This window comes from Pyrus communis, chromosome 1 (assembly GCF_041283825.1).
Source record: "Pyrus communis isolate YQ-2024b chromosome 1, ASM4128382v1, whole genome shotgun sequence".
Lineage (NCBI taxonomy): Eukaryota > Viridiplantae > Streptophyta > Magnoliopsida > Rosales > Rosaceae > Pyrus > Pyrus communis.
Window position 1 is genome coordinate 8,188,499 of NC_142565.1, and position 22,012 is coordinate 8,210,510.

The window sequence follows — 22,012 nt, forward strand, 5'->3', positions numbered from 1 at the left end:
GGGGAGTTACATATATTCCTACCATAAATTAACATTTGTCCGAAGAAAGTTTGTCCGACAAACTAAATTTCATCGGATCAAAGTTTTAGTCCCGATGAAAAAAAAAATTGATCAGACAAAAGCAATCAACCAAATTCATTGTCATATGGATAAGTAATGAAACTTTAGATTTTTTTTAAAGTTAATGGAAGTTAAAGATTGTCCTAAATGTTGAAATATACCACATCAAACATAGATAGAGAAAAATAAGAATATAAATATCTTAAAACACCACTCCAATTAATACCGAGTTCTTTTGTGATAAAATCTCACACATGTCGGACTGTGCAGATGATAGTTAACAAGTTGGAGATAATATCGGTGTTGTTGAAATAGAGCTTTTGGCCAGTCTCTCTGATAATTTGATACTAAAATTGTTAAAAGAATACAACCTTGTGTCCAAATTGAAATATTAAAATCACGGTGATAAAATGTAATATGAGTCCAAACATAGAAATCAATATGTGAGTATGAGTGCACAGTGGTAGATGTTGGATTAGGTTAGTTGGCTACGAAATTGTTTCTGGCTTTTTACACTCAAGTTTGGATCTCCCCATCCTCTTTTAAGTTAGACTTAGAATACTACCATCTGAAAAAGAAAAATTTATGAGTAGCCAATGCTGGAATGGTGGACTGCCTACTTTGCCTGGGCTCAAGTTTGAATCCCTCCTCGTAAGAAATGTTCAATACGTATGCACTGTGGCATTTCAATCCATATATACAGGAGACTGCATCTGCTGCTTTTGTAGAGAAAGTTAGTTTGTGCATAAAGTTACAGAGTTTGTGCATAAGCTTAGAAATACAAAGATTTTATCTTTGCTAATAATGGCTAAAGTTTCAGAGAAAACTTTGATCCCAACAAGTTCTTCACATTTGGAATAGTAATACATGACTTTTGACAAATGCTCTAAACTGCATAATCACTGGTTTATCAGGTGTTTACAAATTTTCAAGCCACATATATGGAACTCTGTCCTTCTTTAACAAACACATCTTGCATTGTCCTTGTTAAGTCTTCTTAAACTTTGAGGTACGAGTCTCTAATTGAACTCATTTTTCTTACAACCACATCCATAAGCATCCGCTCCCTTGGTGATATTGCATAGCAAGAAAGCCCTATCTGCATAACTGCAACCAAGCATTCCTCAAACTTTTTTGCTTTCACTAGATCACGATTGTTACGTCTGGGTGCACTTCTTTCTTGTAGTATGGCAATATTGTGTCCGTCATCGTTAACATCCCCATCCCCTTCAAGGTTGATGAGTAATGAAGGATCAGCAACGTCCATCACTCGGTCTAGCAAAGCCATGGTTACAGATTGGTAAATGCTTAGACCATCATTGAACATGTCATCCATGGGTCTTTTTCCTGTGAACATCTCTAGCAACAGTATCCCATAGCTATAAACATCTCCCATTATGGAAACTTGGCCTCCCGTGCCATACTCTACCGGACATACATACAATAAAATGTAATATGCAATTTACTTTTAGAATTGATATCATATTTCAATTTTTTATGTTATTTTCTTTCCAGTAAAAGCAAGCAGTAATATCTTTTCATAAATAGAGTTTTGGGGCTTGTTTGGTAGAAATTATTGGATTGGAAGGGATAACTGTCTAAATTCAAGGCCTACTGGAGGTAGATTAGAAAGATTTTTAATTTTGAGGGTATTTCAGACATTAAGAAGCTTCTCCCTTCTAGTCTTCCGATTTTGGGTCCTTATCTTACCTTTAAGTTGGTGGCAATTTTTTGCATTTTTTCTTTCAACATACCTTGAAAATAATGTCTTATCTATTCCTATCCAATCATGTATATCAAAAGAGACAATAGCTGGATTTAGCAATAAGTTACTAGGAAGAGGAAACACAAATGACAGCAACTCATACTTGGAGGAATGTAACCTACTGAACCCTTTAGCTGAACAGACATGCTTTGACTGAGGGAGAGATCATTTGATGCTTCCAAGAGGAACCTTGTTAAACCAAAGTCTCCAACATGGGCTACCATTTCTTCATCAAGAAGTAGATTGCTCAGCTTTAGATCACAATGAACAATGGGCGTTTCACAATGGTGATGCAGATAATCTAATGCAGAAGCAACAGCAATGGCAATATCCAATCTTCAGATAACATCCAATCTCTTACTTGAAGATTGCTCCTCATATCTTGGATACAACCATGAGTCTAAACTTCCATTTTCCATGAACTCAAAAACTAAACTTTTGAAATCTTTACCCTGATTATCAATGCTTGAGCATGCTGTTATGATCTTGAGAAGATTGCGGTGCCTTATACTCCTTAAAGCTTTGCATTCATCAATGAAACTCTTGGAAGCTCTTTGTTGTTGAAGGTCTAATACCTTAACAGCGATTATCCTTCAATCACTAGGAATTACTCCCTTATAAACGGAACCAAAACTTCCCAAACCAATCAAATTATCTACAGAGAACCCGTTTGTTGACTCAACGAGTTCTTAGTAGGAAACACTTGATTTCCAATCCTTGTAAGAATGTGAAGTTGTTGGTCTACCTCTTGACTTTTTCAGCATTGAACAAGCACTAAAGAAGCATGATAGAGCAATTATGAATGCCAGTGCACAAGTTGTATGGATGACTACTTTTGAGGAAAGTAATCCTCGAGATGAATGGTTATTTTTTTGGGAGCATGGAGGCAGATGTAACTATGGGATACCACCATAGAGCCTATGATTTCCAAGAACAGAAACACCATTGGCATTTGCAAAGATTCTTTCCTTAGGCAACTCACCCACAAAATCATTATATGAGAGATTAAGATACTTGAGAGCTTTAAGCTTTCCTAGGAAATCAGGGATCTGTCCAGATAAGTTATTGCTTGAAATGTATAGTTTTCCCAAGCCTCTTAAATCTTTAAGAGATTGAGGAATCGTTCATTCCATGTTATTAACTTGTAAATACAAGCGCTCCAAACTAGTGCAATTGCCAAGAGTGTTTGGGATTTCACCTGATAACTTGTTTCTCGATACATCTAGCTCCGTGAAATGAATTAAATCGCCCACCTCAATAGGCAGCGGACCAATCAAATAATTGGAAGACAGATTCAAAGAGATTGAGAGAGACGAAAGCCCAGTAAGCTCTGTAGGTATGGCGCTTGTTAGATTGTTATCACCAAGTTCCAGTACTAATAGATTTTGGCAGTTTCCAAGAGTTGGAGGTATACTTCCCTCAACCCCACTTTTCTACATGTAAAGCCTTGTCAGTGAAGTGATGTTACCAAGGGATGGCGGGATTGCCCAGAAAATTCATTACCATCCAAATAGAGTTCCACTAAGTTTTGAAGCTTCCCAATTTCATTAGGGACACTACCTTGCAAATAGTTAAGTTCCATTGCTAGAATGGTCAAGTTAATAAGATTCCCAATGCCGTTAGGGATGCTTCCATGTATCATATTTTGCCCAAAAGTAAGATACTTTACTTAGGTCGAAAGGTTGGATATGGATATTGGTATTCTTCCTCCAAAATTATTACCTTGGAGACCCAGCTCATCCAAACTAGTACAATTAGCTAAGAAACTATAGCACAAGAGGATGACAAATAAAGGAGGTAGGAATAGATAATGATGTTATTGATCTTTCCTTTCTTTCTCTGTGTTTTGATTGCAGTCGACTGCTTTATTGATAGAGCAACTCGCATTATTACATTTTGAAATTTACATCACATGACTTTGAAAATACGATCCTTTTGTTTCCAAAGTCTACATCACATTTGTGGGCATTGAAAAATCTGTGTGTGGGCATTCATAACAATGCCAATGTTTTCAACACTCCCCCTTGGATGCCCACATCTCAACATCAGTTGTCTCATTAAAACCTTGCTTGGAAAAACCCAGTGGGGAAAAACCATAGCGAACGAAAAAGAGTACAACTTTACTTAGATTGTTGATATAGTGTTAAATATGATTATGTTGCCTCGTTAAAACCTTGATAGGAAAAATCCTAATCGAAGGAAAAAGAGTACAACATGCATGTATCATGGATGTTCCCCCTGATATATATCTCCTTCTGATTCCGCATTCTCCAAATTTAGCAGTTTGGTAAGTTGACGTAATCCGATACTTTGCACTATCTTCTGAAACGTGCACTTTGATAGAGATTTAGTGAACAACCTGCCTGATTTTCATTGGAACGGATTTGTCTGACTTCAATAACTTTAGCCTTCTAAAGCTCATGTACATTGAAAAACTTTGGAGATATGTGTTTAGTCTTATCGCCTTTGATGAATCCTTCCTTCATTTGGGCAAAACAGGTTGCATTATCTTCATGAATGACAGTTGAAGTATCTGTCTTTGAAGGTAGACCACATGAATTCCGAACATGATGGATCATTGATCTTAACCAAGAACATTTATGACTTGCTTCATGTAAAATAAGTATTTCAGAATGATTTGAAGATTTAGCAACTAATGTTTGCTTTGTTGAGTGCCGTGAGATTGTTGTATCTCCATTCTTGAACACATATCCAGTTTGTGAGCAGACTTTATGCAGATTAAAGAGAAAACCAGTATCTGCATATCCAACAAGGATTTGGTCATTTGTGGATTTCTTTGAGTAGAAAAGACTTATGTCTGTTGTTCCACGAAGGTATCGCAATACATCTTTGACTCTCTTCCAATGACAAATTGTTGGATCAGAGCTATACCTTGCTAACAAGTTGACTGAAAAAGCTATATCTGGTCTAGTACATTGTGCTAAATACAATAAAGCACATATTGCACTCAAATATGGTACTTCTAGAAATGACCAGTTCATCATCTTCTTTTGGACAGAATGGATCTTTCTTAATGTCCAAATAACGAACGACCATTGGCATGCTGAGTGGATAAGCTTTCTCCATACCAAATCGCTTCAGGAGTTTTTCAATGTAAGTTGATTGGTGGACCAAAATTCCACTATTACAATACTCGATCTGCAGGCCGAGACAAAATTTTATTTTTCCGAGGTCTTTCATTTCAAATTCGTTTTTCAGATATTCAACAATTTTATTAAGCTCTTCAGGTGTTCCAACTAGGTTCATATCATCGACATGTACTGCCATTATAGCAAATCCAGAGTTGGATTTCTTAATGATCACATAAGGGCAACTGACATCGTTGATATACCCTTCTTTGATCAAACATTCACTGAGACAATTATATCACATTCGTCCAGATTGTTTCAGCCCATACAATGATCGCCTTAATTTGATTGAGAGCATACGTCGTGGTTTTTTAGTTGTTTCAAGCAACTTAAGTCATTCTGGGACTTTCATATATATGTCAGTATCTAATTCTCCATATAGATACGCGGTGATGACATCTATAAGTCGTATGTCAAGTTTTTCTAAAACCACTAAACTTACTAAGTAACGGAACATAATTGCGTCCATTATAGGGGAGTATGTCTCTTCATAATCAATTACAGGTCTTTACAAAAAGCCTTGTGCAACAAGTCGTGCTTTATATCTTGCAATCTCGTTTTTCTCATTGCGTTTCCTTGTAAATACCCATTTGTAACCCACGGGGTTTACACCAGGCAGGGTTTGGACTACTAGTCCAAAAATATTTCACATTTCCAAGGAATTTAATTCAGCCTGGATTTTATCTTTCCACTTAGGCCAATCTTGTCACTGTTTGCATTCATCAACAGAGTGGGGCTCAAGATTATCACTTAATATGATTTTAGTGGCTATTGTGAATGCGAACATATCATGGATAATTATTTCATTCTGATCCCACAATTCATTAGTACAAGCATGATTTATGGAGATTTATTTGCTTTCATGTACCTCTGTTTCTTTAGGTACATGTGTCTCATCAAGGAGATTTTTTCTTTTGAAAGTACAAAATCATGAACTCTGGATGTGTCATTCATTTTTTTCTTTTTGAATGATCTCATTTGGATTCAGTTGTGCCCTCGTTTTTCTCTTTCGAGAGACTGGATCTTTTGAACCTGGTGGTCTACCACACTTCAGGCGTGCACCAGATAAATCATTCACTGCCACTTTATTTTGTCCAACAGGGACATCAATTCTTGCAGCATTTGCAGTTGGTATATGTGAGTTTGTCACCTTCATAGCATCATTCAACGCATATGGCATTTGATTGGCAATACTTTGAAGATGAACGATCCTTTTCACTTCATTTTTACATTGAGTGCTACGTGGATCAAAATGAGATAAGGTGGAAACAACCCATATTAGCTTTTGCCGTTCTTCTGGAACGGTATTTTCTCCCTCCTAACGACGAGAAGACTGTCTCATCAAAGTGACAATCAGCAAAACGAGCTGTAAACATATCACCTGTCAAGGGTTCCTAATATCTATTGATAGATGATGAATCAAAACCTACATAAATTCCAAGTCTGCACTAAGGTCTCATTTTAGTGCGTTGTGGTGGTGTAATAGGTACATAAACAACACAACCAAAAACTCGTAAAAGTGAAATATTTGGCTGATGCCCAAACACGAGTTATACCGATGAGTATTGGTGGTTGGCTATATGTCTCAATCGAACCAATGATGCAGCATGTAAGATGGCTTGTCCCTATGCAGAAACTGGCAATTTTGTTTTCATAAGCATAGTCTGAGCTATTAACTAAAGCTGTTTGATCAATGTTTCTGCTAAACTATTTTGAGTATAGACATGAAGAACAGGGTGTTCAACATCAATGCCCAATGTCATGCAGTAATCATCAAAAATTTGAGATGTAAATTCACCAGCGTTATTAAGTCGGATTGACTTAATGGGATAATCTGGGAACTATGCTCGCAACTTAATTATCTGAGCAAGAAGTCTCGCAAAAGTTACATTCCGAGTATACAAGAGACAAATATGTGACCATTAGGTAGATGCATCAACCAAAACCATAAAATATTGAAATGGTCCACAAGATGGTTGAATAGGCCCAAATATATCCCCTTGAATTCTTTGCAGAAATGATGGGGATTCAACATCAACCTTTAGTTGTGATGGTCTAATTACCAACTTCCCTAGAGAACAAGCATTGCAAAAATTATCATTTGAGATAGTAATGTGTCTGGTCAATAATGGATGTCCATTAGAGTTGGTAATGATTCTACGCATCATGGTAGATCCTGGGTGACCCAGACAGTCATGCCAAAACATGTAAACTTTTGAATCAATGAACTTCCGGTTCATGACAGTATGTGATTCAACTGTTTTTATGTATGTATAATACAATCCACTTGTCAAACCACGCAATGTCTCCAATATACGCTTTGGGTATCATTGGAGGTAATGCATAGATACTCCACATTTTCTGCACTTTTTGTTTCAATGTAATATCCATTTAAATGTATGTCTTTAAAACTCAACAAATTTCGAGTAGATCTAGTTGCATACAACGCATTCTTTATGGAAAATATTGTTTCATTTGGTAACATAATCTGGGCTTTCCCTAAGCCTTCAATCACATCTGATTGCCCTAATATTGTTGTTACCCTTACTTTTGTAAGCATCAATCTTGAGAAATACTTTCGATCTTGAAATATTGTATACATGGTTGCGCTGTCTGAAAGGCAAATATCTTCGTTATTTCTCATGTTTTGAGAATGATCATAGTTTTTATCCATGCTCTCTGAATAAGGGAATCACAGTTAAAAGCAAGTTATAACAGGAAATTTAAATGTCACTTTTATTGAATCTGAAATGCTAGTTTTGAACTACAAGTTCAATACATCAAACTTAAACAATTTAGTCGGACCGATATACTTCATTCCCCCTTTCCGCAATGAAGTCCGAGACATCTAGGTGGGTTGTGTTTAACTGTCCTAATAAGTCACACACTAGATCAGGTATATCCATTGGTTTAGCCTGGTCGAAAAACTTAGTCTTGACACCCTTCTCCTTGAGAGATGCTTGATACAGATCCCCCAGATGTTTTGGCGTACGACAAGTACGCGCCCAATGCTCATTGCTACCATACCTATGGCATGCTCATTCAGAGTTTCTGGGAGCATTGTTTATATGAGCTCTGCCTTTGTGGCGATTTACATTTTTTAAGCTTGGGCCTGAATTATGCCTTGGAACCTCGTTGTGAAACTGGACACCATGATTCTTGCCTTTCCCGTTCCACCGTCCTCGCATGTGGCCACGTCCTCATTTATGATTATTGCCACCAGAGGATGTGGCGTTCATTTCGAGAGAAGTAGCATTCACTTCTGCGAATGATGCAGATCGAGTAGGTCGGGAATGATGATTTTTCAGCAGGAGCTCATTGTTTTGTTCAGCAACTAGGAGCACAGAGATCAGCTGGTTATATTCAGTGAAACCTCACGCTCTATACTGTTGCGGCAGGAGCATGTTGGAGGCATGAAAGGTGCTAAAAATCTTTTCCAGCATATCTTCCTCAATAATGGTTTCCCCACAGAGTTTCATCTGAAAACTAATTCTGAACATCGCAGAATTGTACTCAGCCATTGACTTGAAATCCTGGATCCTTTGGTGAGTCCACTCATAATGAGCTCTTGGAAGAATTACTGTTTTCTGGTGATTGTATTTGTTTCTTAATGTCTTCCAGAGAGCTAACGGATCTTCAACCGTTAGGTACTCGCTTTTTAGTCCTACATCAAGGTGGCGACAGATAAAAATTGGCCTTCGCCCGATCTTGAGAAGATGCATTGTTCTCCTCCTTGATTGTTTCTGCAAGATTCCCTGCCTCCAAAAGGATCTTGACATACACTACCCAGGTAAAGTAGTTTTTCCCAGTAATGTCCAACATAACAAAATTAAGCTTTGCCAAGTTCGTCATTTTCTTTTCTAAAAGAAAACTGAGATGTGTAAGAACTTGCAATAATATATAATCTGGGAGATGTAGTGTTAAAACTCATGGTTTTTACAAATTCTTCATTTTGATCTTCAGGCCAAAATGATAAGCACTCAAAACTTCTGGCTTAAGATTTACATGATGAATGAGGAGGGCAATTGTACCGCACCATTCTCATAACATAAGATGGGCGATTATTCTTCACCACTCTAGTAGCAGGAAAGTTGAAACATGCAGAGCAGGGTGGGCAATTACATCGCACCACCTAAAATTGCAATGAAATTAAACAGCATGCAAATTTAAATATGTAAGGTATGATGGGCGATAATACCACTCCACATAAAATTTGCTGGATCTGCAGTCCAAGATGGACGATGATACCGCAGCATCATGGATTGCAGTAAGATTAAATTTGCAGTTCAAGATGGGCGATTATATCGCACCATCTTGGATTGTAGTAAAATTAACATAAATAAACACTGGGTTAGTAATCAAGATCTACACCAAACAAGAAATCAAAGATATATGTAACTGTTAGGTTGAGAACTAAAAGCAGGCATGGTGCAAACAGTTCTTCGTGAAGGTATATCCAACAGTTGAGGCAGAAGAAGAAGATAAACAGTAAAATCCTTAGAGGAAACTTTTTTTTTCTTTTGGCGAAGAGAAATGAGGAATAGTTATAACGTTATCAGCACGACTCTCTAAATATAACCATTCCTCATTTCTTTTCGCAGAAAGAAATCATTTTTCCTTGTCAAAAGAAAAAAAAAATATTTCCACTGAGGATTTTACTATTCATCTTCTTCCTCTGCCTCAACTGCTGGATATACCCTCGCAAAGAAATGTTTATACCATGTCTGCTTTTAGTTCTCAACCTAACAGTTACATATATCTTTGATTTCTTGTTTGGTGTAAATCTTGATTACTAACCCAATGTTTATTTAATCACCTATCTTGAATTGCAAATTTAATCTTACTGTAATCCATGATGGTACGGTATCATTCCCTATCTTCGACTACAGATCTAATTTTACTGCAAATTATAGGTGGAGCGGTATTATCGCCCATCATACCCTGCATATTTAAATTTGTCTGTTGTTTAATTTCATTGCAATTTTAGGTGGTGCGAAATAGTCATCCATCTTGCTCTGCGTATTTCAATTTTCCTGCTACTAAAGTGGCGTGGAATAATCACATATCCTATGTTATGAGAATGTTACGGTACAATTGCCCTCCTCATTCATCATGTAAATCTCAAACCAGAAGTTTCGAGTGCTTATCATTTTGGCCTGAAGATCAAAATGAAGAATTTGTAAGAACCATAAGTTCTAACACTACATCCTCAAGATTACATATTCTTGCAAGTTCTTACACATCTCATTTTTTTTTTTTTCCGGAAATAGCGAACATAGCAAAGCTTGATTTTGTTGCCCTGGACATTACTAGGAAAAACTACCTTACCTGGGTAGTGGATGTTAAGATCCATCTGGAGGAAGGAAATCTTGCAGAAACAATCAAGGAGGAGAACAGTGCATCTTCTCAAGATCAGGCGAAGGCCATGATCTTTGTCCGTCGCCATTTTGATGAATGACTAAAAAGCGAGTACCTAACGATTAAAGATCTGTTAGCTCTTTGGAAGACATTAAGAAACCGATACAATCACCAGAAAACGGTGATTCTTCCAAGAGCTCATTATGAGTAGACTCACCCAATAATCCAAGATTTCAAGTTAGTGGCTGAGTACAATTCTGCGATGTTCAGAATTAGTTCCCAGATAAAACTCTATGGGGAAACCATCATTGAGGAAGATATGCTGGAAAAGACTTTCAACACTTTTCATGCCTCCAACGTGCTCATGCAGCAGCAGTATAGAGCACGAGGTTTCACTGAATATAACCTGCTGATCCCTGTGCTCCTGGTTGCTGAACAAAACAATGAGCTCCTGCTGAAAAATCATTATTCCTGACCTACTGGATCTGCACCATTCCCAGAAGTAAATGCTGCTTCCCTCGAAGTGAACTCCGCATCCTCTAGTGGCAATAATTATAAACGAGGACGTGGCCACATACGAGGATGGTGGAATAGGAAAGGCAAGAATCATGGTGTCCAGTTTCACAACCAGGTTTCAAGGCATAATTCAGGCCCAAACTTTAAAAATGTAAATCGCCACAAAGGCAAAGCTCATATAAACAATGCTCCCAGAAACTCTAAAGAAGCATGCTATAGGTGTGGTGGCAATGGGCACTGAGTTTGTACTCGTCGTACCCCAAAACATCTGGTGGATCTGTATTAAGCATCCCTCAAGGAGAAGGATGTTGAGATCAATTTTCTCGACCAAGCTAAACCAATGGATATACTTAATCCAGTGTGTGACTTATCAGGGCAGTTGAACATAACCCATCTAGATGTCTCGAACTTCATTGTGGAAAGGGGGAATGAAGTATACTGGTCTGACTAAATCGTTTATGTTTGATGTACTGAACTTGTAGTTCAAAACTAGCATTTCAGATTCAATAAAAGTGACATTTAAATTTCCTGTTATAACCTGCTTTTAACTGTGATTCCCTTGCTCAAAGAGCATGGATAAAAACTATGATCATTCTCAAAACATGAGAAATAGCGGAGATATTTATCTTGCAGACAACGCAACCACACATACAATACTTTAAGATCAAAAGTATTTCTCAAGACTGATACTTACAAAAGTAAAGGTAACAACAATATCAAGGCAATCAGATGTGATTGAAGGCTCAGGGAAATCCCAGATTATGTTACCAAATGGAACATTATTGTCCATACAGAATGCGTTGTACGCTACTCGATCTACTCGAAATTTGTTGAGTTTGAAAGACATACATTTAAATGAATATCACATTGAAACAAAAAGTGCAGAAAATGTGGAGTATCTATGCAATACCTCCAATGATACCCAAAAGTGTATATTGGAGACGTTGCGTGGTTTGACGAATGGATTGTATTATACATACATAAGGACAGTTGAATCACATACTGTCATGAACCAGAAGTTCATTGATTCAAAAGTTTACATGTTTTGGCATGACCATCTGGGTCACCCAGGATCTACCATGATGCGTAGAATCATTACCAACTCTAATGGACATCCATTATTGAGCAGACACATTGATATCTCAAATGATAACCCTTGCAAGGTTTGTTATGTAAGGAAGTTGGTAATTAGACCATAACAACTAAAGGTTGATGCTGAATCCCCATCATTTTTGCAAAGAATTCAAGGGGATATGTGTGGGCCTATTCAACCATCTTATGGACCATTTCGATATTTTATGGTTTTGGATGATGCATCTACCCAATGGTCACATGTTTGTCTCTTGTCTATTCGGAATGTAGCTTTTGCGAAACTTCTTGCTTAGATAATTAAGTTGCGAGCACAGTTCCCAGATTATCCCATTAAGTCAATTCGACTTGATAACGCTGGTGAATTTACGTCTCAAACTTTTGATGATTACTACATGACATTGGGTATTGATGTTGAACATCATGTTCCTTATGTCCATACTCAAAATGGTTTAGTAGAAACATTGATCAAGCGGCTTCAGTTAATAGCTCACACTCTGCTTATGAAAATAAAATTGCCAGTTTCTGCATGAGGACATGCCATCTTAAATGATGCATCATTGGTTTGATTGAGACCTATAGCCAACCACCAATACTCATCGGTACAACTCATGTTTGGGCATCAACCAAACATTTCACATTTACGAGTTTTTGGTTGTGTTGTTTATGTACCTATTACACCACCACAACGCACTAAAATGAGACCTTAGTGCAGATTGGGAATTTATGTAGGTTTTGATTCACCATCTATCATTAGATATTTGGAACCTTTGACAGGTGATATGTTTACAGCTCGTTTTGCTGATTGTCACTTTGATGAGACAGTTTTCCCGTCATTAGGGGGAGAAAATACCGTTCCAGAAAAACGACAAGAGCTGACATGGTTTGTTCCCACCTTATCTCATTTTGATCCACGTATCACTCAATGTGAAAATGAAGTGAAAATGATCGTTCATCTTCAAAGTATTGCCAATCAAATACCAGATGCATTTAATGATGCTATGAAAGTGACAAAATCACATGTACCAGCTGCAAATGCACCTGCAATAATTGATGTCTCTGTTGGACAAAATAAAGTGGCAGCGAATAATTCATCTGGTGCACGCTTGAAGCGTGGTAGACCACCAGGTTCAAAAGATTCAGCCTCTCGAAAAAGAAAGACGAGGGCACAACTGAATCCAAATGAGATCATTCAAGAAGAAAAAATGAATGACAAATCCACAACTCATGATTCTGTACTTTCAGAAAAAGAAAATATCCTTGATGAGACACATGTACCTGAGGAAACAGAGGTACATGAAAGCAAATAAATCTCCATAAATTATGCTTGTACTAATGAATTGTGGGATCGAAATTAAATAATCATCAATGACATGTTCGCATTCGCAGTAGCCACTAAAATCATATTAAGTGATGATCTTGAGCCCCGCTCTGTTGATGAATGCAAATAGAGGTAGGATTGGCCTAAGTGGAAAGATGCAATCCAGGCAGAATTAAATTCCATGGAAAGGCGAAATTTTTTTTGACCAGTAGTCCAAACCCCGTCTGATGTAAACCAAGTGGTTTACAAATGGGTATTCACAATAAAATGCAATGAGAAAAACAAGATTCCAAGCCTCGTTGCACAAGGCTTTTCACAAAGACCTGTAATTGATTATGAGGAGACATACTCATGTATAATGGACACAATTACGTTCCGTTACTTAATAAGTTTAATGGTTTCAGAAAAACTTGACATGCGACTTATGGATGTCATCACTGCGTATCTATATGGAGAATTAACTGACATATATATGAAAGTCCTAGAATGACTTAAGTTGCTTGAAACAACTAACAAACCACGAGGTATACTCTCAATCAAATTAAGGCGATCATTGTAAAGGCTGAAACATTCTGGACGAATGTGGAACAATCGTCTCAGTGAGTATTTGATCAAAGAAGGGTATATCAACAATGTCATTTTCCATTGTGTGTTCATTAAGAAATCTAACTCTGGATTTGCTATAGTGGCGGTATATGTCGATGATATGAACCTAGTTGGAAACCCTGAAGAGCTCAATAAAACTGCTGAATATCTGAAAAGCGAATTTGAAATTGAAAACCTTGGAAAAACAAAATTTTGTCTCGGCCTGCAGATTGAGCATTGTGCTAGTGGAATTTTGGTCCACCAATCAGCTTACATTGAAAAAATCATGAAGCGATTTGGTATGGACAAAGCTTATCCACTCAGCACGCTAATGGTCATTCTTTCTTTAGACATTAAGAAAGATCCATTCCGTCCAAGAGATGATGATGAACTGGTCTTTGGTCCAGAAATACCATATTTGAGTGCAATAAGTGCTTTATTATATTTAGCACAATATACTAGACTAGATATAGCTTTTTCAGTCAACTTGTTAGTAAGGTATAGCTCTGCTCCAACAATTCGTCATTGGAAAGAAGTCAAAGATGTATTGCGATACCTTCGTGGGATAATAGAAATGGGTCTTTTTTACTCAAAGAAATCCACAAATGACCATATCCTTGTTGGATATGCAGATGCTGGTTTTCTCCCTGATCCGCATAAAGCTTGCTCACAAACTGAATATGTGTTTAAGAATGGAGATACAGCAATCTCATGGCGCTCAATAAAGCAAACCTTAGTTGCTACATCTTCAAATCATTCAGAAATACTTGCTTTATATGAAGCAAGTCGTGAATGTTCTTGGTTAAGATTAATGATCCATCATATTCGGAATTCATGTGGTCTACCTTCAAAGACAGACACTCCAACTGTCATTCATGAAGATAATGCATCCTATGTTGCCCAAATAAAGGAAGGATTCATCAAGGGGCGATAAGACCAAACACATATCTCCAAAGTTTTTCAGTGCACATGAGCTTTAGAAGGCTAAAGTTATAGAAGTCAGACAAATTCGTTCCAAAGAAAATCTGGCATATTTGTTCACCAAATCTCTACCAAAGTGCACGTTTCAGAAGATAGTGCAAAGTATCGAATTACGTCGACTTACCAAACAGCTAAATTTGGAGAATGTGGAATCAATGAGAGATATATATCAGGAGGAGCATCCATGATACATGCATGTTGTACTCTTTTTCCTTCGATTAAAATTTTTCCCACTGGGTTTTTCCTATCAAGGTTTTAACGAGGCAACATAAGCATATTTAACACTATATCAACAATCCAAGTAAAGTTGTACTCTTTTTCCTTCGCTATGGTTTTTTCCCACTGGGTTTTTCCAAGGAAGGTTTTAATAAGGCAACTGATGTTGATATATGGGCATCCAAAGGGGAGTGTTGAAAACATTGGCATTATTATGAATGCCCACACATAGATTTTTCAATGCCCACAAATGTGATGTAGACTTTGGAAACAAAAGGATCGTATTTTTAAAGTCATGTGATGTAAATTTCAAAATGTAATAATGCGAGTTGCTCTATAAATAGAGCACTCGACTACAATCAAAACACAGAGAAAGAAAGGAAAGATCAATAACATCATTATTTATTCCTACCTCTTTTATTTGTCATCCTATTGTGCTATAATTATAGCGTAATATTTTACACCTGCTTCACTCCTGTCACTAGTAAAGGTTATTTCTCTAACTTTGACGTATTTATAACAAAGTCATATACTTTACACCCCATCCTTGATTTTAAAAATAGTTTTGGGTTTTTATTTAAAAATTGTTTTTGGATCTAAATTGGTGAGCCCTACCTTCTGTTTTTGTGTCCTCGGTTCCCTGTCTTTGCTGCCACGTGGCACCTCACTTATCTCCCTCGCTTCCCTTTCTTCTCTTCCGACCCACTCCTAGTTCTCTCTCTCTTTCGGTGCTCTCATTTCCGGTGAGATCCTACACATACAACACACACACACATATAAACAATCACCACAGCCACTATATCTTCATCACCTTTATCCCCCTCACCACCCTGCGATCTCACACTCTCTCTCTCTTTGCACCGCACTGTGCACACAATGCTCTTACTTCTCCGACGAGATTCCATGTGTGTCGACCAAGGTAAGCATCCTAGACCTCTTTAGTTGTTGTTAAGGTTAGATTATGATGATTATAAGGTTAGATGTTGGAATGCAGAGATAGCTCCGGGGAACCTTCTCCTAGTTTCCCGAGGACTGGACTGATGGTTGCAGTGTTTTTCGGCCAACTCCGACCACCACTCGCCTCGAAATTGGTATAGATCTCTTCCTTGCTTCACGGGCTTCATTTTGGTATTTTGGTTTGCATTAAATGGTGTTGTTTTGAGCTCCGTCAGAGCTAAAGAAGTTCCCGATTGTGTTTCGGCCTTCTTCTTCGTATAATCCAGTGACCCGCGAGGCCCTTGGGCCATGGAGACCCCCGGCCCATTGGGCAGCCCAACCCATTTTGATCCCCAAGTCCAAACCCTTTCAAAACCCAGGTCGTTAGGCCGTTTTGACTTGGGCCTTAGGCCCTTTTGATCTCAGGCCAAGCTTGGGCTTTGGCCGGCTTAACCTTTTTACCTCAAAACCCCTTTCAAGCTCAAACTTCATATAACTCAGCCCTAAAACCCATTTTAAATTAGAAACCCTTAACCCATTAACCCATTATCATAAGCCCAACCTACCTAAACCTAAACCTAACCCAAGTCCAAACCCTAAGCCCTAAACCCGGTTGAAACCTTCCAAGGATATTCTTGGAACCTTCCGAGGAATATTCTTTGGAATGTTCCCGTGTTGAACTTTTACGAAATATACCTGGGACCCTTTTTAGGGTAATTCGACGTCCTAAATCTGTTTCCGACGTCTGTTTTCCCAAATTAAATCGTTTGGATAGAGCTTTATTAATTGTACCCTTTATGTGCTTAGGGGCAATTATCTGTGACGTTTCCTTCTTCGCTAGGTGGTGTGGCTTTTCAACGGCGAAGTACTATGAATGGACCCCTTCTAAAAATGCATGTTTTAATAGTAAAAATGCATACATGAAAAACATGATTTAATGATTACATTTTATGAGATAACATGCTTATTGAGGCTACTTTGAATTATTACTATTTTTCCTATAACCCGTGTTTTTTATAGAATATCTTATGGATGACGATATAATATTTAGAACACGTTTAGAACACCTCTTTATAGTATAGATGATGGATGACTTTATACTATGAAGTTGCCTTTCAAATAAATGTATGTTCAATAGTTTTGTACTTACCTAGTGGTCCCTATTCCGCTACGGGAAAAGGGATAGATTCCGTCACGGGCAAGGGTACGGTGTTGGCATAGTGCCTAAAAATGTTTTTCCTCTGGCAATTAGCATAGGGACGGGGAGCTGGCACGGGGCCTGGAGGGATATTGGACATTCACTAGTGATTACGATATATACGAGATATGTTTTGAGACATTGTATGGCATGCTAGGTTTCGAAAAATTTATTTTTATCATGTTATATATGTTAATAGTTAAATGACTAAGATATTGATACTGACTGGAATTGCATGCAAAATCTGGTTGACTGTCGCCATTTAACTCTATATACAGTTTCAGTCTTTCCATTTATTTTTAAAACAGGTATTCCAAGAAGCTCAAGCATTTGCTATAAAACTACTTTTACTAAATAGTTGGTAATGATTTAAAATGCTTGACCAAAAAACTAAAAGAGACGTTGCACAAAGAAATTATACATATTTGAAAAGAACTCAACCGATTGAAAAATTTTGATGGAAAAAAACTGATGACACGATTTCAGTCATCAATATTCCTTAAACTTAAAATGTTAGAAAAATTTTACATAAAAAATGTTTCATCGATACAGCTTACAATTGTTTGTATTTGCATGTGTTATGTTTATAAAATGATATATATTACCTAAGTCTCATAAGACAAAAACTTTAGAACTTCATTCATTTTATAAAATAGAATAAAAATAAGGAAAACTAATTAAAATGGCATGAAAACTTTGAGTTTTAACAATAATGACAAAATAAAGGGTAAAGTGAATAGTACCATGATTGACTTTTTAGTATAAAAATGTGATTTTTTATTAAAGTAAACAATACCGGGAATTTTTCGTTAAAGTTCTCTAAACAATATGACTTACACTTTTAAGGCACACTCCAATGTTGGTAATAAGTTGATAGTGAGTTGATTCGTGGCTACCAACTGTAAATGAAAAATGTAAATGTTAAGTTATGTTACATGTTTAATTGTTTGGTAAATGCTAAGTTATGTTATTATGTATGATGGCTTGCCAAAGATTGAATAAAAAAATAAAGGAAAATTAATGAAAAGAGCTTGAAAACTTTGAGTTTTAACGATAAACACAAAAATAAAGGGTAAAGTGAATAGTACCAGGTTTGACTTTTTAGTGTAAAAATGTGATTTTTCGTTAAAATAAACAGTATCGCGGGCTTTTCGTTAAAACTTCCAATAAATAGTAAAGAGTTAAAACTCAAAGTTGAAATTCCATCTTCTATGTCCAACTCACCTTTCTTAATCTTTTATGGAGAAATAAACAGAACTTTTTCTTGTATTCTTCTTTAACCACTGCACTGAAAATTAAACACACATTGATGTTTAAATATTAAAACTGAAGACCTTAAATTCATAAGTTATCCAAAACTTAATAAGCTAGTCAAAATATAGCATCCATCACGACAATAGCACTAAAATTAAGTTGTTTTGTTTCTGAACATTTTCTTAGCAATCAAGTGGAGGAAATCTGTGTTAAACTAAGCAGGCAGTGGTGGTTAATCTATGTTCTTTAAATTTATAATTTTTTTAAGAGTAAATTGTAGCTATGATCCCTTAACTTTAACTTAATTGGAGCAATGGTCCCTCAGCTAAAAATACATTACCATTGGTCCCTCAACTCATCAAAACGTGCAGCTATGGTCCCTCAACTAAAAATCCATGACCATTGGTCTCTCAACTTTAATTCAACTGGAGAAATGGTACCTTAACTTTAACCCAATTGTAGCAATAGTCCTTCCAACATAACTCGTTTTGACAAAAAATTTGATGTAGTTGACAAAAATGACCATAAGTACACACTTTGATGAGTTGAGAGACCCTTATTATATAAATGGTTATTCCAACATAACTTATTTTGACAATTTTTTGACGAAATTGATGAAAAGGACTATAGCTACACATTTTGTTAAGTTGAGGGACCAATGGTAATGGTTTTTTAGTTGAGGGACCATTGCTCCAATTTGATTAAAGTTGAGAAATCATTGCTACAATTTACTCTTTTTTTAACATGTGAGTTGATCATTACATTTTTTATTTTGCTTTGGAAATGCGGTCAGATCATGTTGTCTAAAACAATTGTTAACATGTTATTGTAGAATAAATTATGGCAAGGAGTAAACAATTTAACATTCGAAAACCTGCAAGCCAGTGCCTCCAAGACAAAAACACAAAAAACTAAAAAAAAACAAAAAAAACTTTACAAACCCAAATCAACTAAGTTACAAAACAACTAAATATGCAAACAACATCAGAGTCTATGCAGCAATCTAGTTTTTTTTATTTTGTAATTAAATTTAATCTCAAATTTTTGCCCAACAATGGAACCATCAGAGGTTGTGCAGCAATAGTGCACAACAGTTTAGTAAACACCATAAGAGAATTGGGATAAATTGAATATTAATACATACACATCTATCAGAATAGTAAAACTAAAAGAAACTAAACATGTAACATAATTCACACCAATAAACCATCATTCAATTTGAATTTTGAAGTAATCTGTCCATATTGCCTAAACTATTTAAACAAAAGAGAACAAATTTACTGGAAGAATTCTATTTTTTCCTAATATGTTAGTAGAGAACAATTTCTTACATGTTTTAATATATCCAGAAAAATGGTTCTTTTTCCTTATGAATCTGACATGGACACCTGCAACTCCTCTATAGAAAAAAAAAAAAAAAAAAAAAGCAACCTGAAAAAATAAAAGGAAATGATTATACCCAATACTCTCTGATGAATTCCAACAAATTGAATAGGGGTTTAGATAAATAGGCAGAAATAAATAAAAAAATGCATTCAAATACATGAACAAATGATATTAAAACAACAAAAAATAAAGAGAAAGCAACTTTGCAGTAGACTCTGGATCCCAAACAAAAAAATTGTTCCTTCTCTATTTCCTTAGCTAGCCACACTCTCAAAATTCCTCAATCCCTTATATCTCACAAAGAGAAACACATGCATGTCCATTTTGGGGTTTCTTAGTTTCTTACCCAAATCCACCAATTTGAATCAAATCTCTGCAACACAGATGTGCAACTATCAATGGTTCTTCTTCCGTGTCTTCTTCAGATGGATTTTGTATCACTCATAGAGAAGTACAATGAAAGATCAAGTCAATTATGCACCCGAGGTTACTACAACATGAAGCACAACCACTTTGCATCACTCATAGAGAAATACAAAATTTTAACAAAACCCCATTAGTCAAAATTTCAAAATTTCATAAAAAAATCGAGAAAGAAACACAAACTTACTGATAAAATTTAAGAACTTTAGTCAAATCCAAACACACGAAAATCCAAATTTCATAAGAAAATCACGAAAAAAAATATTAAAATATCAATAATTTTTTTTTTCTTTCTAAATATAGAATTTCGGCACTGCTTTGTGAGATATAAAGGAGGCAACTTTGGAATCAAAAGAATCAACTTTGGCCGCGACGAACTCGTCTCGGAACTTCAGAAACCCAAATAAATAAAAAATCAATTTTTCATTCGAAAGATGTAAAAGTGTAGTAGAAATCGATTATATATATGTACATTACTGTATACATGGATAAACCTGTAGAAGAAACAGAGCGACCGACTGAGAGGAGAGAGGTTGATTTGAAGCTGCTGTGAAAAAATTCGTCAATGGGGTCAAACTACCTCTCTAAATAATGAAACAGTCCTTACAAAATTCAAGGCTTGAAAAAAACACACTAGAAATTGGCCAAAACCCACAACATATCTCTCTGATCAAACGAAAACTCCAAAACCAATTCAATGGTTGATAACAACCCAATAACAGAATCTGATTTAAAATTGAACCCAGAAAAATTAAAAGTTTCTTGTATTTAAATTTCAACAAAACACAATCCATGCAGTTAGAAAAATAAAGTCCCAGATAAGAGATTGGAATAACTCACCGCAAAACTATCCAGTTTGAGACTGAGCAAGATGAAGAGAGAAGATAGCAAGAGAGACCAAACGACTGAAGAAGTGAAGAGCAACAAAAGCACGAAGAGAACACGGCGACGATAGACGCGAGCAAGACGAAGAGAGAAGATAGTAAGAGAGACCAAACAACTGGAAAAGTTGCATTTTTAGACCGGAATGTCACGATAGCGTGGACTCATTTAATACAATTAATTTTCCTCCCTTGCGTGTAGCCATGGCAGATCGCAAATCACCGCCACTTGCTTAATAAATGGACGTTCATATTTGTGTTCTTGGCAGATCGCACATGGTTGAATTTTGATACTACCGAATGAGTTGATTGAGTAATTGACTTTGAAGTTTTGCCCTCCTTGTCGAGAAATTGTCGTGTCTTCAGACTCATCACGGAGAATTATGGGTTTATCTTTGGTATTTCAACTTATTAAGGTCATATATGGTATTGATTTTTTTTCACCAAAAACTGATTCACTTTAAAGTTAAGCGGTAAAAAAGTGTGGTAAAAGTAAAATATGTTGTTTTTTTTTTTTTATTTAAATCAATGGCTCCCAGACAATAATTTTTAAAAACAATATGTAGGTTACTTTCAAAAACTGCTTTAATAAAAAACAGAGTTAAGCCTTTAATATATATTTTCAATTGTTATAATACCTTCATTAATTTGTTTATTTTTACCGTTAATTTTACTATTCCAAACTAGTAAAGAAAAATTAGAGAACCACATTATCTGTATGGGCTGTGTGTGGATAATCAAGAAGGGCTCTCTGTATTAATTTAAGAACTTCATACACATCTTCTTAATTTGTAACTGTCGGATCAATTCAATGAAAGAAGATCAGAAAAACAGAAATGAACAAAAAAGATGTGAGAAATAAAAATGAGTACGTTTCAGGGTCAATAGTCAGTT

At 36.2% G+C, this 22,012-nt stretch overlaps 1 protein-coding gene across 9 annotated transcripts; it reads right to left on the minus strand.

The window, feature by feature from the left end:
• Positions 1–827: 827 nt before the first annotated feature.
• Positions 828–21,489, minus strand: LOC137720110 (putative LRR receptor-like serine/threonine-protein kinase At3g47570). Of its 9 annotated transcripts, XM_088695762.1 has the most exons (9): positions 21,078–21,489; positions 20,732–20,784; positions 20,161–20,304; positions 19,760–19,827; positions 18,399–18,462; positions 18,012–18,073; positions 17,127–17,255; positions 1,929–2,051; positions 828–1,485 (listed from the first exon to the last, which is right to left on the minus strand). In XM_088695762.1, exons 8-9 carry the CDS (start codon positions 2,047–2,049, stop codon positions 1,058–1,060), a joined length of 549 nt encoding a protein of 182 aa, XP_088551888.1. In that variant the 5' UTR covers positions 2,050–2,051; positions 17,127–17,255; positions 18,012–18,073; positions 18,399–18,462; positions 19,760–19,827; positions 20,161–20,304; positions 20,732–20,784; positions 21,078–21,489; the 3' UTR covers positions 828–1,057. The 9 variants fall into 9 exon arrangements, 5 of the variants coding, with proteins under 5 accessions (XP_088551888.1, XP_088551885.1, XP_088551881.1 ...); XM_088695759.1 differs by having other exon boundaries at positions 20,161–20,781; XM_088695755.1 differs by having other exon boundaries at positions 20,161–20,784.
• Between the last annotated feature and the right edge of the window lie 523 nt (positions 21,490–22,012).